The sequence below is a fragment of the Teleopsis dalmanni genome, chromosome 1 (genome assembly GCF_002237135.1).
Source record: "Teleopsis dalmanni isolate 2A chromosome 1, ASM223713v2, whole genome shotgun sequence".
NCBI classification, from domain to species: domain Eukaryota; kingdom Metazoa; phylum Arthropoda; class Insecta; order Diptera; family Diopsidae; genus Teleopsis; species Teleopsis dalmanni.
The window spans coordinates 186,126,617-186,143,364 of record NC_051846.1 but is presented as its reverse complement, the minus strand read 5'-3'; the positions used below and the strand labels follow the sequence as shown (position 1 = coordinate 186,143,364).

The 16,748-nt window shown below is 28.2% G+C and overlaps 1 protein-coding gene across 5 annotated transcripts in view; it reads right to left on the bottom strand.

The window, feature by feature from the left end:
- Nucleotides 1–1,975: 1,975 nt before the first annotated feature.
- Nucleotides 1,976–16,748, bottom strand: part of LOC119670727 (armadillo segment polarity protein) — a 29,613-nt gene continuing 14,840 nt past the window's right edge. For 2 of the 5 annotated variants that reach the window (XM_038081119.1, XM_038081120.1), the window contains exons 3-8: nt 11,560–13,199; nt 11,284–11,484; nt 10,953–11,225; nt 8,561–8,654; nt 5,187–5,252; nt 2,072–2,470 (exon numbers count right to left, since the gene is read on the bottom strand). In XM_038081119.1, the coding sequence (XP_037937047.1) occupies nt 2,244–2,470; nt 5,187–5,252; nt 8,561–8,654; nt 10,953–11,225; nt 11,284–11,484; nt 11,560–13,199 (2,501 nt within the window). In that variant the 3' untranslated portion in view covers nt 2,072–2,243. Of the gene's footprint in view, nt 2,471–5,186; nt 5,253–5,472; nt 5,575–8,560; nt 8,655–10,952; nt 11,226–11,283; nt 11,485–11,559; nt 13,200–16,748 lie in introns of those variants that run through there. The other 3 variants (XM_038081121.1, XM_038081122.1, XM_038081123.1) reach the window with 3 other exon arrangements.

The following is a 16,748-nucleotide window of genomic DNA, read 5'->3' as shown; positions in this document are numbered from 1 at the left end:
GATGAATTTAACGCCTCTTACGGCATTTTTGATTTTAGTTTTTTATTTTTCATAACTATAATATTTTTTTTAAAAAGTTTGATTTTGAAACTATAAAAAGACATTACTTCAAATATTATACGGTAACATTTGCGTACCTTTCGGATAGCATATGGATTCAAGACGATGTACTCAAAAACTGATACCTCAATATCGAACGAATTGAATCACTAATCCACCAAGATGATTAGAACAACTTGCAGACAGAGAGGATAATATTTGGGGGGATATGGCTATTGTTGTGAACTTTCAAATTAGATTTATCTTAATGCAAACTACAATAAGATTAAGTTTGCAACGTAATTGTGCTATTTTGTTATTGTTTCAACTAATGTCATCATTAATTTATATTTGATTATATTTGATTAATAGTAAGCCATCACTTTGGAATCACCTTAAATGCCCATCATATTCTTCAAACTATTCATGATTTGTTTTGGTATTGATATAAACTTTTTATTAGGATTAACGTAGACTGAACTGCATCTAGAATTAACCAAATTTCAACATTTTTTACAACTACCTAATATTTGATCCAAAAATTTATTCCATTTAGTTTAAAGTGATATTTCATTAATCTTGATATATAGTACGTCCTTTTTAATATATTCAACCATTAATGGCCATAAATCAAAATGACAACTTTAAGCACCTATATCGATAAATTGCAATACTTCCATTTATTATAATAAATTAATGCGAGTTTGAACGTGCTATTAGCGACTCTTCATTCCTATTGTCATACGAGGGTAGTTTAATAAGTCAGTGACTTTTTGAATAAAACAAATTTTTTTTGGCAAATAAACATTTTATTTTTCTACATAATCAACTTTTAGCTCGATAGATTTAGTCCAGTGTTTTTCTAATTTTCTTACTCCCTCCAAATAATAGGTTTTCTCAAAGCTCTCAAAATACGCGTTTGTTTCGGTAACGACGTCTTCATTCGACTCAAAACTCTTACCGCCCAGCCATTTCTTTAGGTTTGAAAACAGAAAATAGTCGCAGGGGGCTAAATCTGGAGAATATGCTGGATGGGGTAGCAGTTCGTATCCCAATTCATGGATTTGGGATCGTAATGCTAAATCAGCACACGAAATTCACTTTTTTACATTTTTGTAAAAATTCACGAGGTTGTCTGCTTTGAACGGCTATCAAACACCAACTGAACGACGTAGCTTGCTCAAAATTAGAAAGTTGCCCACTGGTATATTACAGCTGACGGCAGCACTGTTGCATTTGAAGTAACTACGCGGGAAATTCAAAATGTCACTGACTTATCAAACCGCATTAGTATTATTATATAACATAGATCGGCAAACTTCTTATAACAACTATCCATTAGAATATAAAATTTAATTTCTATACAATATTATATACATATTACTTTTATTAAATAATGCAGAACTCCGTCTCCATATATTATTAAAACAAATTTCATTTTTTTTGTTGTAAACATTTGCGTATTTATTTGATTTGAGTTTATATATAATATGTAAATTTTTATGTAATATTAATATTATATCATTAATTATTTTAGCTGTAAGAGGATAAAAACTGTTCGATAAATTTAATTTTGTTGCTGTGTTTATAATCGCGCGTCCATCAAAAATGTAAAATACATTACTTTTTTTTTTTAATTTTTTAATTATTTTGTTTTTTTTTCTATAACATTCAAATGTAAATTTATATTAGTTTAATACTTTTTTGCTTTGCTTCTCGACGATTCGTTTACTAAGTTTCTGAAATTAATATTTTATAAATATTTTTGCTGTAAAATAATTTTTTTTTACTTTACTTTACTTTTCTTTTTTGTATAATAATATTTAAATTTCACTTACGACTATAATTTATACCCTGTATTATTTTATTAAATCTTAAATTTCAAATGGAATTTGAAAATTAAAAAATTTTAATTAAAATAAAAATGCGAATTTTTGATGTGTTGATTTTTATAATTTTTTTTTTTTATAAAAACTATGTGTATTATATATTTATTTGCAATATATGTATGTTTAAAAATATGTATGTTTGTATAAAGCATGTTGGTGTTAAAACTAAAATTTTATAACTAAAAATGTAATAATGAAAAATTGAAATAAAAGTGTAAATGTCTGTTGTTCCATTAATTGGACATCTAAATTACTTCTTAAATAATAAGTTTGATTTGATTGCAAATGTATATTTTATAATAAAAATAGAACATTTTAACAATCAGTATCGTACCAAGCGGCCAAATTATTGTTGTCATTTGGTGGAGTTGGCATTGCGCCCAAATCAAAATTTAATGCACCAGCATCAATTTCCCCAACGTCCATATCCATTGAATATGGTGATGTTGGAGCTCCGCTTGGTGGTGCGCCACCTCCGCCGCCACCTACTGGACTGCTGATTTCAAGTCCTTGCATTGAATCTATTGGTAGAGTATCATATCCTGTTTAAGGTTGAAAATATGAAATTATTATTTTTGTAAAAATATTTAAATAATTTTTTTTTTCGATATAATGTGCAAAAAGATATATATATTATAATATTGCAATATATTAACTATATTTTATTTAGTTAAATCTAAACTTTAGGCATGCAAGAAACAATATCAAAAACTTTAAACAATTTTATGCAAAAAATTTGTGTTTAAAGCTACTATGTGTAAATTTTTTTTGTCTTGAAAAAAAAGTTTATATATAGAGTCAAACTTTCATAACTCGAAGTACCCTTTTGCAAAGAAAGGGAGACTTCGAGTTAAAGAACTTTTTTGAAATTGTATGTAATTTGGTCTCTAAAACCCTGTTGCACTCCTTTTAGTTCCGAGTTACAAAAAATTCGAGTTATAGAAGTTTGAATCATAGAAGTTTGACTATATATATATGGTAAAACATATGGTAAAACACGATTCTATTGACCATTTCAAAATAAAAGTTTGATTTGATTTTGATTACGCGTATTTTTTAAAATAAATTGATTTATTGATTTCACTCGCACAAAATCCACTATAACTATAACTAATTAATCCTCTCTTTATCAAAATCCAATATCAATTGCTAAAGATATAGAAAAAAACGATATAGTATATATCTGAATAGGAAAGAAAGCACTGTATAGATAAGATAAGACATTTAGTTACTAAACTATAATTCAAGCCTGATTTATTACTTTAGGTTTCTACTTCTCTTAAATATCATTCATTCAAACCGTATTGTATCCAAATATTAGCAGAAATTAGAGGTGGGCACCCAAGTACATTGAAATCAAGTTACTGTTATTTGGCACAACCAGAAAACCAGCATGCGCTAACCAATATACACTCTGTTTCAACTGCCCAATAACTTTCATGATGTTATCTTTTTGCGAGTCGGGTTGGCATTGGTATCTATTATCTACTATTTTACTTAGAAATCTAGACTGTTATGATCTATATAGAAAATTAATTATTTGTCACTTTTGGTTCTTACAGAGTTCCAATCATTTTTGAAGCATAACATTATAACTGACTGAAATTTTAGCATTTTAATTAATTAAATATTTAACTAAATGAGGTCTATTAAATTGATCAGTAACCTTAAATTGTTCAAACTAGCTTTTTAAACCTTGTTCAATGAAAATACAATAGATTTGATTAATCGTGATGTACCATTATTCCTTCTTATAAAAATAAGTTATTTAATGAAATGCTAAACACAATCTTTCGAAGTCTGCAAAGGCAAAAGTGATTGCTATAAGAAAAGCTATAGCTTGTCTGAAAGTAGATGATCTACTTGATAGAAATATATACATACTCTCAGGCAGTCAAGCTGCTTTAAAGTCCTTGAACTCAGTCCAATTTACATTTAGAACAGGCTTTGTCAGTCTTGATTTCAATTTGGCCACGCTCAAATAAAAGAAAATCAAACTCTCTTATTGAGACACCCCGTAGAGATATCAGCCTTGTAGTAGGTTTACTTAAAGGCCATTGTATTTTAGGTAACCATGCTAGGAGGCTAAACCACCCTTTCAACCATACCTGCCGCAATTGTGGAGAGGACGATGAAAGTGTCTGCCATTTTCTTTGATTCTGTCCAGCAAATGCGCGGCGTCGCCTTATCCATGAAGGGGCTTTCTTTTTAAAAAATCATACATATCTTAAGTTGGTTCACTTAAAGGCCATTGTGTTATAGGTAACCATGCTAGGAGGCTAAAACACCCTTTCAACCATACCTGCCGCTGTTATGGAGAGAACGATAAAAGTGCCTCCTATCTGCTTTGTTTCTAACCAACAAATGCTCGAAGTCGTCTTATCAATTTGGGGTTTTCTTTTTTGAAAATCTTGGCGAACTGCATGACTTCTCTCTGAATAGTATTATAAGCTTTGCCAAGTGGTTCTAACCATTGAGTTTTTAATTATACGATTCCATAGGCTTGTCGGTTTAACCTAATCAGTACAGAGAATCGGCTTTACTTTCTGATGGAATTGAGGAACGGCAATTGATAGTTAGATATTCACCAAAAATAAGCAATTCATCTGATCAATCAATCAATTTTAATCAATTGAATAGGTGCATGTAATTATCGAACTCGTATAATGAGGTAGATTCACAAACAATTAAATTTCGATTGTTTATTACTTATATTATTATATTACTTAATATATTGGGATACAAAAATCTTATTCTTCTAGTAATAATCATATTTCGCTTAATCAAATATATAATGCGAAAATATTACTGCTTTAAATAGTGCTTTATTTCGAATTTCAAATTTAAAAAACTAACACTAATAACTTATTATAAAATATGTTCTGGAACTGGAGACAGAGATAATCGATTTAAAAAATGTATGTTTCAATAGAAATAAAATAGTTTTTTTTTAAATTTTTTACGTGCACAAAAATCAAAATTTACATGCAAAATATATACGTGTATGCAGTTCTATACTATATAAAATCGAAGTAAATGTGAATATATTTGTTATATACAAACACTTATTGGGATTAGGCATGCATTTTTCTTTGCAAGCAAAATTAAAATTTGCAATAAAATTGAACTCGAATTTATAAAAAGAAATTAAACAAAATTAAAATGCTTTTTATTATTTGGAACAGAAGAAACAATGTTATTAAACTAAAAGTAATATAATTATAATAATTTTTAATTGCAAATAATTTATTTAATCACCTATTTTTCTTGAAGGACGCCGGTACTGAAACATTTCTCTGAATAGGTGTACGTGTGAATAGGTGTCTGTGATATTGTTTTTTCAATTAATAATTTGTGTTACGTACTTTTTTTAAAGCTCTAATTTTCATGTTTGAACATAATATTTAATCATTGATTTAATTAAATGTATAAAATTATTTAATTATATGCAATGGAATCGCTACTTTGGTTGGTACTATATAAGGTAGTCACTATTTTAGATAATGTAGTATATTGTTTTGTTTTAATTTCATTATTTTATTTTATTTTTTTCTATGTTAGAATATATTTAATTGCAAAATTTAATTATCGGAGGTTAAAAAATTAGCTTAGTTTTGTGATATATGTTATATATTAGTTGGCTTAACTAAAATAATTAACCACACATGAATTTTATATATATAATTTTTTTTTTTTTTTTGTTTTTGAATAATACATATAAGTTAATTTAAATTTATTTTTAAAGAAAAAAAATATCCGCAATTGTTTAAATTTACCGGACGAGCGAGTGGGCAAGTAGAGAAAGAAAAGTAAATATATTTGTTAGATTATTTATTGTTAGTCGTATATCAAGATTTGATTACATTTACTATATATTAATGAATGAGTGTGAATAAATAAAAAAAATTTAATTTTCATGTTTTCGAGGTGTAATTGTCATTAGCAAAAAAATTAAAAACTTCTTAGTAATTTTTTAAATATTTGAATAATAAAAGATAAATTAATCAATGACGTTTAGGGTTGACATATTGAAGGGCTTTTGCAGGGTCTTAGGGTTTGACTGGGTATATAAATTGAAAACATTGTGCTTAGCTATAAGTTATTACACATCAAAGTAAAAAGTATTTCCATATATTATATATAAATTTAATGTTTTTTTTATTTGATTTTAATATCAATATTTGTCGCAATTAGTTATGGAAATAATCTTTGGTAACTTGAACAATTGAACACTTTTCAAAATTAATTTTAAATACTTTAGCGCATAATCTTTTTAACATGTTTACGTTACAAAACTTTAAAAATATTTAGGATAATATAAGTTATTAAATAATAAATCAAGCCCAAAAGTATTTTAAATTTTAATAAAGAATTTCTGTCACCAGAGCAGATTAAGAACTCTTCTCTAGATTTAGACTTTACTCACAAAGCTTTAAGGGGCTTTGTTTAATCAATAGTGAAACTGGTACAATAGGACTCTTCTGGTCGCAGTACCGGCTGTTGGGCAAGTTTCACGTCTACTCTTTATTATTATTATTAATATTATTATTATTATTATTAATATTATTATTATTATTATTTTAAATTTTAAGTCATACGATTTTTTTATGGTTCATTAAACATCCGTGAAGTGTGTCATACAGATTCACACTTCAACCTAACCTACTATAACGTATTTTATTAATCCATTTGCAATCGGCGCTTAAGTCACATATATGATAAAATATAATAGCAATATAAACTGTAATTAAGTCGTAAATATATGCGAAAACCTTTATCTTAGATCTAAATACAGAACTTCTCCAAGAAAACAGATATTTAATCTTATGGGTAAATCTAATATCAGCTTCAGAAATGATTACATGAAACCGCTTATAACATTAAAGAATGAGAATTTAGTTTCATTAATACATTTAACGTTTGTATTATCTTTACTAAAACAAATACTAATTTTAGTTAAAAGATATTGAACTACTAAAATATATACAATTTATTTTATTGCTTTTCATTAAACATTTTTTAGCAATGAAAAAAATATATTTCACTAAAAAACATTATAATTAAATATTTATTGACAAAATATCAGATAAATAATTGATTCAAAGTTAAAGAATATTTAACTACTAAAATTTATTTTTCATTAACTAATTTCTATTTATTTTTTTTTTTATTTGCTATATTTTATTTTTATTTATATAAAATATATTTATTTTATTTTCTATTTATTTATTTCATTTTCATTTATTCATTTAATTTTCATATACTTTTATTTTTTATTTTTTTTAATACTTTTTTTTTAACACTTTATTTTTTTTATATTTTATTTTACTTTTTTTTATTACTTATTTCATTTTATTTTATTACTTATTTATTTTTCTTATATTATATTTTTTTATATTTTAAATTTTTTTAATATTATAATACAGTAGACTCTGAGTAAAACGAAAGATATAATGCCAAGGATTTTCGTTATTTCGAATACATTTCATAACCGACATTCGTTATTTAGAAAGAACATTTCAAGTTATATTAAGAATTCACTTAACCAAGAGTCCACTGTACACATTTCAACTTTCTACATATTATTATTATTTATATATATATATATATAATTTTTTTTTCAGTGTTTTATATGAACACTAACTCTAAGCTTCAAATTTGGCAGGGCACGCGTTCTATCCTTGGTACTTGCAGTCTCAAAAAAATTATTCACAAATTATTAAATATCTAACATAATTCCAAGACCACTGATGATGGGTATTTGGCAGCACTCGAAACAGCTGTATGATCAGCCAAAAATTCAATTGATTAAAATAATATAAAAATAATTTTTGTTGTTGTAGTTCACTACTTTTCGAAACCTTTAATTTATTTTTGTAAATATTAGTTAAATTTAATTTTTATTTAAAACTAAAACAAAATAAAATGTTGATATTATTTAATTATATTTTTTCTTGATTTATACATAAGTAGTTTAAATTTTCCTATAGAGTTAAATAAATATATATCTATGTATAATATTTTTAATTAATTTTACTTTGGGCTTGATTTATTTTTTGTTATATTAAAAATATTTAAAAAAATTATTGGATGGGGATGTAAAGGGGACTTTTAAACTCTTAAAATGAACTATAAAATTCAATAAATTTATTCGAAGTCTTGAATTGTAACAAAACATCTCTAATGTATTTAAATTGTTAAGAATATAGAATATAATCCGCATTATTAAGAATTTAAATATCATTTTACTATATACTCGAGAAATATCAAAATTAACAAATGTGTATTCTGTGCATTGAAGAGATTTTTTTTAAGTGTCCTGCGTTGTCTGTCTTGCAGAATACTTAACTTTGTGATTGATTTATGAACATGAAATATATGAACATGAACTTAGGGACGAGGGGAACACATATAAACACTTTTTTAGTGTTATAAGAAATTTAATCGTATAAACTCCCAATTTTTTTTTATAAGAATTTACTCTTTTTTTTGTTTTTGTATTGATTTGTTTGTTTTATTTTTAAATCAAAGCTACATGCTTCTTTGCAAAATGATGTTATGTATTTTTCAGTCGATATTGAAGAAAAAATATGTTTAAATTTATTTAACTGATTTGAAATAATCATACATACCTTGTTGGAATGCTCGACCGCCGTGTGAGCTGTGTACACTTGGTGGGCCTTGCCCATATAAGCCTTCATATGCTTGTTCAGGCCCAAGCATATCCTGCATTTTCAAAGATTGTAAAAAGTTGTTGTTAGGACAAAATGTTAAAGGAAATGTGTTGGTACATTTTGGTATAAGGATACAGGATTTATGCGGTGCAATTTGTAGCAAATTATTATTTTTACGTTTGGCATTAAGATATTCCGTGATTTTAAACGTTGGTGTTGTGATAAGTGAATTTTATTTTATTTTATTGTTTTGTTAAGTTCGTTTTTGTGATGTTTAAGTGAATTTTGCGATACAAATTAAAGTTGTCAACAACATAAAGAAAATAAAAAGAAAAATAAAATAAATTAATTGATAAAAACAAATTAAAGATTTAAAATCAATATATAACTCTATTAAAAATAATAATAATTACTATAACCATAAGGTGATTGGATGATAAACCAGCACTTATAATAATTGATTAAAAAATTATAAAAGTATATTAATGATTTGTAAATAATTAATAAACAATAAACATTTAATTTCAGTCTTTTTAGATATAAGACAAATTGAAGTTGTGAAGTTGAGTTGATTACAAATATACTTAAGGATAATAATATTACTTTAAAATCATTATTCTTTATTCTTTAGCTGCACATTCTTTAGTTTTTATTATTAATCAATTGTATTTGTTAAGAACAAAGTTTAATCTATTTAAAAAAAATCATTTAATTCTTAAAAACAATAAACGACACTGTCTGTTTACTTCGCTAAATGCAATTTGAGCTATATTAGTACTAAATTGAGTCAGATTTGAGCTAAATTAGTACTAAATTGAGTCAGATTTAGTTAATATTCAATTTAATAGTCTTCTTTTTTTTTTAACTAAAAATTCTAATAGTCTGCATTCTCTCCAACTAATATTCTCCTAGGCGAGATAACTATAACGTTCTGAAAAGCTTTAACGAGCTTTATTGATTAAGGGAATATATTTTTATTGTCGTTTTTGAACTACAATAGGTCCTCTAAGATAAATAGTTCCAGAACACAGCCGCCCCTTCTGGAAAATGTGAGCTATAATTTAGCATGCATTCTATTTATAAATCTATAAAGCATTTAATGACTCCAGAAGATAGCCACAGTCAGTTCTAAAGCCCATAAAAAGCTATCATTTAATTTATATTCTATTCTATAGTGATGAGTAGTTGCGGAACATAACCCCAACCACTCCTGAGACCCATAAACAGCTATAATTTAGTTTATATGCTATTACTTAACGTATATGAAGTAGACGCAATATGTTGTATGTTTTGAGAAACATACAAAAATAAAATGATCCGCTCGCTTGAAGTTCTTAATTTCAATTAATAATCTAGTTAAGTCATTTTTTTTTAATGAACTACCTCTACCCCTAATCAGCCTAGTGACAACAGTTGTCATGCCTTAAGAAAAATTCATATTGAGGTTCTAAATACTGCAACTAAATATGAAATATAGTAACTATGAAAATAGTGAATTTATAATTTTTAATTTAACAGTAACAGTAACACTGTAAATTTAGATTTAGTTCAAAATTGATTAAAGTCTCATATCCAAAATCATAAATATTATAAAGATGTTTCATTAACACAGTTTTTATTATTTAATATCGAATAATATAAAATATATCGAATAATAAAAAATATATCGAATAATAAAAAATATATCGAATAATAAAAAATATATCGAATAATAAAAAATATATTAAATAACCGAAACAAAATATTTTAGTCTTTCTTAAAGGATATAAATTAAATCATATAGAAAAAAAATAGAACTATTACCATTAAATAAATAAAAAATCATGATATAATTAAAAGATACAATGTTTTATGTTTTGTTATTGAATCCCCCATTAACATAATATATATATTGTGTAGTTTTACTGTGCGTTTGAACCAACATATTTTTATAGTTTTTTTTTTTCATCTCGTTTTATATTATTTTTATACTTTATCAAAATAAATAAATAAATAAAAGTATTTATAACAACATAAAAACATTTAGAGACAAAATTTTGAATGTTTTTAATTTAGTTAAGCTATAAAGTCATACAAATAAAGACTAGAATCAACAACTAATTTAAATAAATAAAAATAATCTGTACAATATAAATAAAGAGCAGAAAATATATATACACATAAAGCTACTGCCTAATTTTATTTACATTTATGTCTGATAATCACATTCAAATAAAGCTAATTAAAAACAAATTAAAAAAGTATGCACGTATACGATATTATCTATAAAAAGCATCATCTTTGTTTAGCCTACATGTGCTTATATGGCACAAGAGTTATATTTATTTAAGCATTAAGAATAATTACGCACCTGTAAATCTGGGCCCATACCCAGATCAGCATTGCCCCATATATTGTTATCTTCGCGTAGCAAAGAATTTGTTAATTCAATCGAAAGACGTTTCTTATAATCTTGTGGTTTATCTTCGCTCATGCGGAAGAGTACGGCTGCTGCATATGTAGCAACGCCTTCGTTTCGTGAATGCAATAAATCAGTTAGAGGACCGGTAGCACCCTCTTGTTCTATTATTTCAGCTCCATCTTTGTCAGCTGCCAATTCGCAAAGTACACCAGCAGCAACGCGCTAAAAGAAATCAATTGAGTTATAGAGTCAAAATAATCAATCAATAAAATTAACTTACCTGTATATTCTCAATTTCGTTAAATAGCAAACGTACAAATATCGGTATAACCGACTGTTGGCGTATTAAAGCGCGATTATGGGACTCACGTGCCAAAATATGTAAAGCACCAACCGTACCCTCGACAATCTCCTCCATACGTACGCCATCGGCATATGCAGACGGCTGTTGTGAGCCAGTTGTTGCTACTGACGAACGTTGCTAATAACACAAGAGATAAACCATTATTTTTAAATATATACATTGTATCCATAAGAAGTAATATTATTAACTTACACGTTCGGTATCCTGGAATGCACGCATGAGTAAGCGCACCAAATGATGTATTGCGCCATGTTCTCGTAGTGGTGCATGGTTTGCAGGGCACAGTGCCAAATTGCGTATTAAACCAATAACAGCCTTAATTAAAGGCCATCTTGATGGTGGATGTAATAATTTAACAATCACTGAGAGACCATAATTCAAACGCACTGCATTCTGTGCTGGTTCGGAGTCAACATGACGTGATGTCAAATGACGTAGAGCGCAAACTGCTGGCTCAGTGATTTCTTCGCGATCACCAGCATTTATAATAGTGCGTACAAGTGCATCTACACCACCAGCTTGGCAAACTGTTGCTTTGTTGCGTTGATTATTGCAAGTTAAGTTTGACAAAATGCCAGCGGCACAAGTAACAACATTCACATCAGTAGAAGCAAGTACGTGTACTAAGGATTGCAAAAGCGTCTCAAGGCCTTCCACCTTAGTAGCAGCATCTGAAAGATTACGCAAAGTCCATAAACAATTTTGCACAAGACGTGGTGAAAGATTTCCCAAATGCATAGCTAATGCTTGCATGCCACCAGCATCAACAATAGCTGGCTTATTGCTGGAGCACACAGAGAGTACTTTAAGTACACGAGAAGTGGTCCAAAGCAATTTCTCGTAATCGTAAGAACGCATGATGCGTACCAATTCGTTCGGACCACCAGAAGCAAGTATAATAAGTTTACTTTCTTGGTTGCCATATGCCAAAATTTGTAAGCAATCAGTAACAATAGCCAAAAACTTAACATTATTGCGTTGCAATAAAGTCACCATTTTCTGTAAACCGCCAGCTAAACGTACGGCCATCTTAGAGCCATCCTGATGCAATAACAAATTATGTAATGTGGTTATGGCATAGAAAAGTACGCTCTCAACTGGTGAAGACAATAACTTCACTAAAGCTGGTATGCCACCACTTTTGAATATAGCCAAAAGACCTTGGCGATGATGTGATAAATTGTGTAGAGTGCCAACGGCTGCTTTGGTGCTTTCCAAATCATTGCTATTGGAAATAGCACGGACAAGGGCAGCCACCATTTGTGGACTATTCATTATAGCATGACGTGAAGCTTCTTTCTTCGATAATTGGTGTACCATCATGGCTGCTTGAGAGACGACTACTTGATCCTCATCGTTAAGTAATTTAATCAATTCCGGTATAGCACGTGTTGCCAATTCAGCATCATCTTGATAATTGATTAAGTTGACTACGGCATGTTTCAACATTTGTGAAGGTTCTGATAAACGCTGTACAGCTGTTGGTTGTTGTGGATCAAACTGTGTTGATGGAATTTCGATGCCTTCTTCAAGCGTTTCTGGAAACATAGCTGCACGTACACGTTGTGAACGTGTTTGACTCAATTGTTGATTCATGTCATCAACTTGATCTTGAGTAAAGTTTTGTGGAAAACCAGTATCCAAGTCAAACATTAATGGATCTCCTTCCATTTCCTCATCTTCCTTGCCGGATATTGATGGTACTTGAGTGACAGCACCCGAATGAATACCAGAATCACTCAAGTAAGAGTTTTGCTGCCACATCAAAGTTTGTTCTTTTGACGAAACCATCGGTGGAAGATCCGGTGGATTATACTGGTTGTTATGAGACACTATAAGAAAGAGAAGAAAAAATTAATTTAATGACACTATGAGTAAAAAATTTATAATATTATTAGTATATAAAAAGACGAACCTTATAAGTATATATTAACGAATTAAAATTAATATAAAATTTTGAATAATGATAACATATAAATTTTGAGAAACTATAGATCTTGTTCCAAATAAGTTAGTTGTGCTCTATTTACGTATACAGACTTCAAACAGTAATTGATACTTATCGGTGTTTATATTTTAATGGTTTAAAATTTACAGGTCTCTATTTATATTCCATAACGATTTTTTAACATTAAGAAACAATAGTTCTAATATGCAGAATATAGTAATACTCAATATAATAAACAGCAAAACATTAAGATTGCTATTTATATTAATTCTAAAAACTCCGAAACCTCTTCTAGATATTTACCTAAGTCCACTAAATAATAGATATAGATTGTAATAATATAAAAAACAAAAAAAAAACGACACTTCCTATATAGTTGATTTTGTTCTAGTTGAAAAGAGCGAGTGGCATTTAGCCTTTGCTAGAACTGAAGTAGTTTCTACTTCGAAATCTCGTTTGTATCGTGTCAATGTGCTCAATAGCTTGCGGTTTAATAACTCTAGGGCTGAAATACGCAGCAACTTAAACTATTCTTACTTGTGATAAGGATAACAATTTCTTGTCACCTTTTAGCACGTCTATTATCAGTATGTTATAACTGCAATTCTATTTGTCATAACGTGGCTCATTTATTTTTATGTCCCAACACATACACAACAACTTGAGCCCTATTGATTTATCGCTCTGTCCAAAATTCGTTCCCTTTAACCCTAGTTTCAGTACACACACTCACATTCTTCTCGCTCATCCTCGAGAATCACTTTCCATCGAATCACTTTGTAGTTCATTTTAGTTTCTTGCTCTATAGCTTTCTTTCATGTTCTAATGTTCTACTATAACGACACAATATCCTATATAGTTCGATGAGTATACATAATAGGTAAAGGGAACTAATAAATCATATTATACTGTATTCTACTAACGAAGGTAAAAAATAGTATATATACAATTCCATTTACAAAGTAAATAGTACAAAGTATTCTTTAAATAATCATGTATGGTCTTTTGAAACACCATTTACGGTTCTAAAACTTAAAAAACTCATGGAACAATTGCTGAATAAAGTTAAATTTTTTTAAGGATAATATTTTTAAAATGTTTCTAATATTTTAATAAATTTTTACTTATATCCTGTTATAGCAAACGGAATGAAAATCCTTTATGCAACAGTAATATCACTTGAGCTGCTTAAAACCTCAAACGATTTTATATTAAATGAAAAGGAATGAAGTCCTTAAACAAATGAATTGCATTTAAATAAAAAATGCATTAAAATAATTACAATCTAAGTGCATTTTATTTGCGTACTTTTGAATAGAATTGCAAGAGTAGATTTCAGTTCAAAGTGAAAATTGCAAGCGTAGATGTTAAAACAAATCAATCGAACTGTTGTTATCAGTTGTTTAGCTAAAGAGTAAATTTGCAGAATGTATCTAGTATCTACTGTATACATCCAGTAGGCTTTAAAAATGAAAAATTAAATTTTTAAATCTTGAAGCAAATGTTCACTTAGAAAAAGGAACTTTGGTGTGGAAAAATCTATTTTAAATGTGAAAAAAAAATTAAAAATGTAAAGCGTTAATTTGAAATGCAAAAGGAAACATCAACATCAACAAATAAATAATAACAAGAAAAAATACACATATTTATATATACTCGTACATGAAAAGTATGAGATGAGATGTAGTGAATTGAAACGCCACGGGGCATCGAAAAAATTTAATGCTAAAATATGTTCTTCCAACAAACACGAGTCGCAATATCAACAAAAACAACAAAAACAAAAACAACAAAAGTGGCAAGTACCAGACGAAAAATGAAGGAATATTTCAGTTACAAAGTAAGTAAAAATCGGTCGAATGAAGTAGGAGTGAGGGGCAGTAAAATCAGCATCAGCGACAAATACAGTAACGTGGCTTGACAGAAAATGACATGACTCTTGTACTCGTTGTGGTTCTTGTTTTGTCCTGCCATTGTAGTTAGGCACATGCCCGTTAAAGATTTGGTACGTGTTGCATGTGGCAGGCAGCAGCCCACCATATTTTGCAAAATTTATATGATGCTTCGCTGAGGGTAGTTGAAGTTGGCATTTCACCATTAAACATAAAGACATCATCATTACACAAATATAGAATTTTTCTGATATTCATAAGGAAGGAAGGGTGTTGTTTGCGAATGAAAGCTAAATGGCACATTTTCAAGTCCCTTGGCAAACACAAATCCTAGTAAGATGTTAAAGCAACTACAGCATTTATTGCGCATTTCATGCATTCTTTTCCTTTAAGGACAATAGTATATTGTCAACATTACAATAGCACACAATGAATTGTCTAATGTTTTTATTAAATTTTTTTGGTGGTTAATTTACTAATTGAGCAAAAACAAAATTTGTGGTTTCATTTCATGGCTTTATGTTAACCAAACTAACTGGACAAACTTGCATACCTACAGAAAATACTCAATGTCCTCAATGTTTTTTTAGGTTGCACAACACAATTAACCCTTTATCAAATTTTATCTGCACGTTAACCATAAACATATTAAAAAAATAAAAACAAAAAAGTTACAAATTTTCAGACATCACAAAAATATATAATGAGATAATATATATAGAGGGTGCTTCCTGTATGCATGGCAAAAATGCAGGAGAAGAATACTTGATGCAGTCAAAATACGAAAAAAAATGCATCTGATGTAAGGTATTCGTTCGAGCTATTTTTGAGATTTTAAGGGTTTTTTTTTTGACTATAAAATATCTTTGATACCCTTTGTCTCCATTGAACATCCACCACTAAATTTTTTGTGTTTGGCTAAGGAATTATCTTCTTAATTTATGCTGTTTATTTAGAAAACAGTCATATGGGTATATATTAATATAGTACTAGTATTTTAGCTTTATTTTACTTCATTTTAAATATGTTGTATTACATAGAAATTTATAACAATTATATTATATATTACATCACTCAATAAGTCGTGTGACTGACACATAGATGGCGCTGCCATTGTCAAATCCATATGACGTTATGAAGTACCAACCTTCAAAAGACTATGTGTACAGTTTCATGACATTTCGATTAGTCAGAAAATAAGTGACAACAATTTAAGTGAAGCTATGTTAAAATAAGCTCACAGCTGGAAGATATACATTGTCATATATACGAATTTAAAAGCTATTCAACATCTTTAATAATAAATATTTTGATATGATTTATTTATTCATATTTTATTATTATAGTTAAGTATCTATGTGCACCGTTAATCTTATAGTTTATGTAGAATATACTATTCTACTATTTTATATTCTATTTGTTTAGAAATCTATTTCTAGATATGTAGTTCTATTTATCTATTTATATTTTGCAAAATATAAATAAAATAGATTAAGTACATAAGCTTAAAGGGAGTAGAGCATTGCCATCTTTGTGTTGTT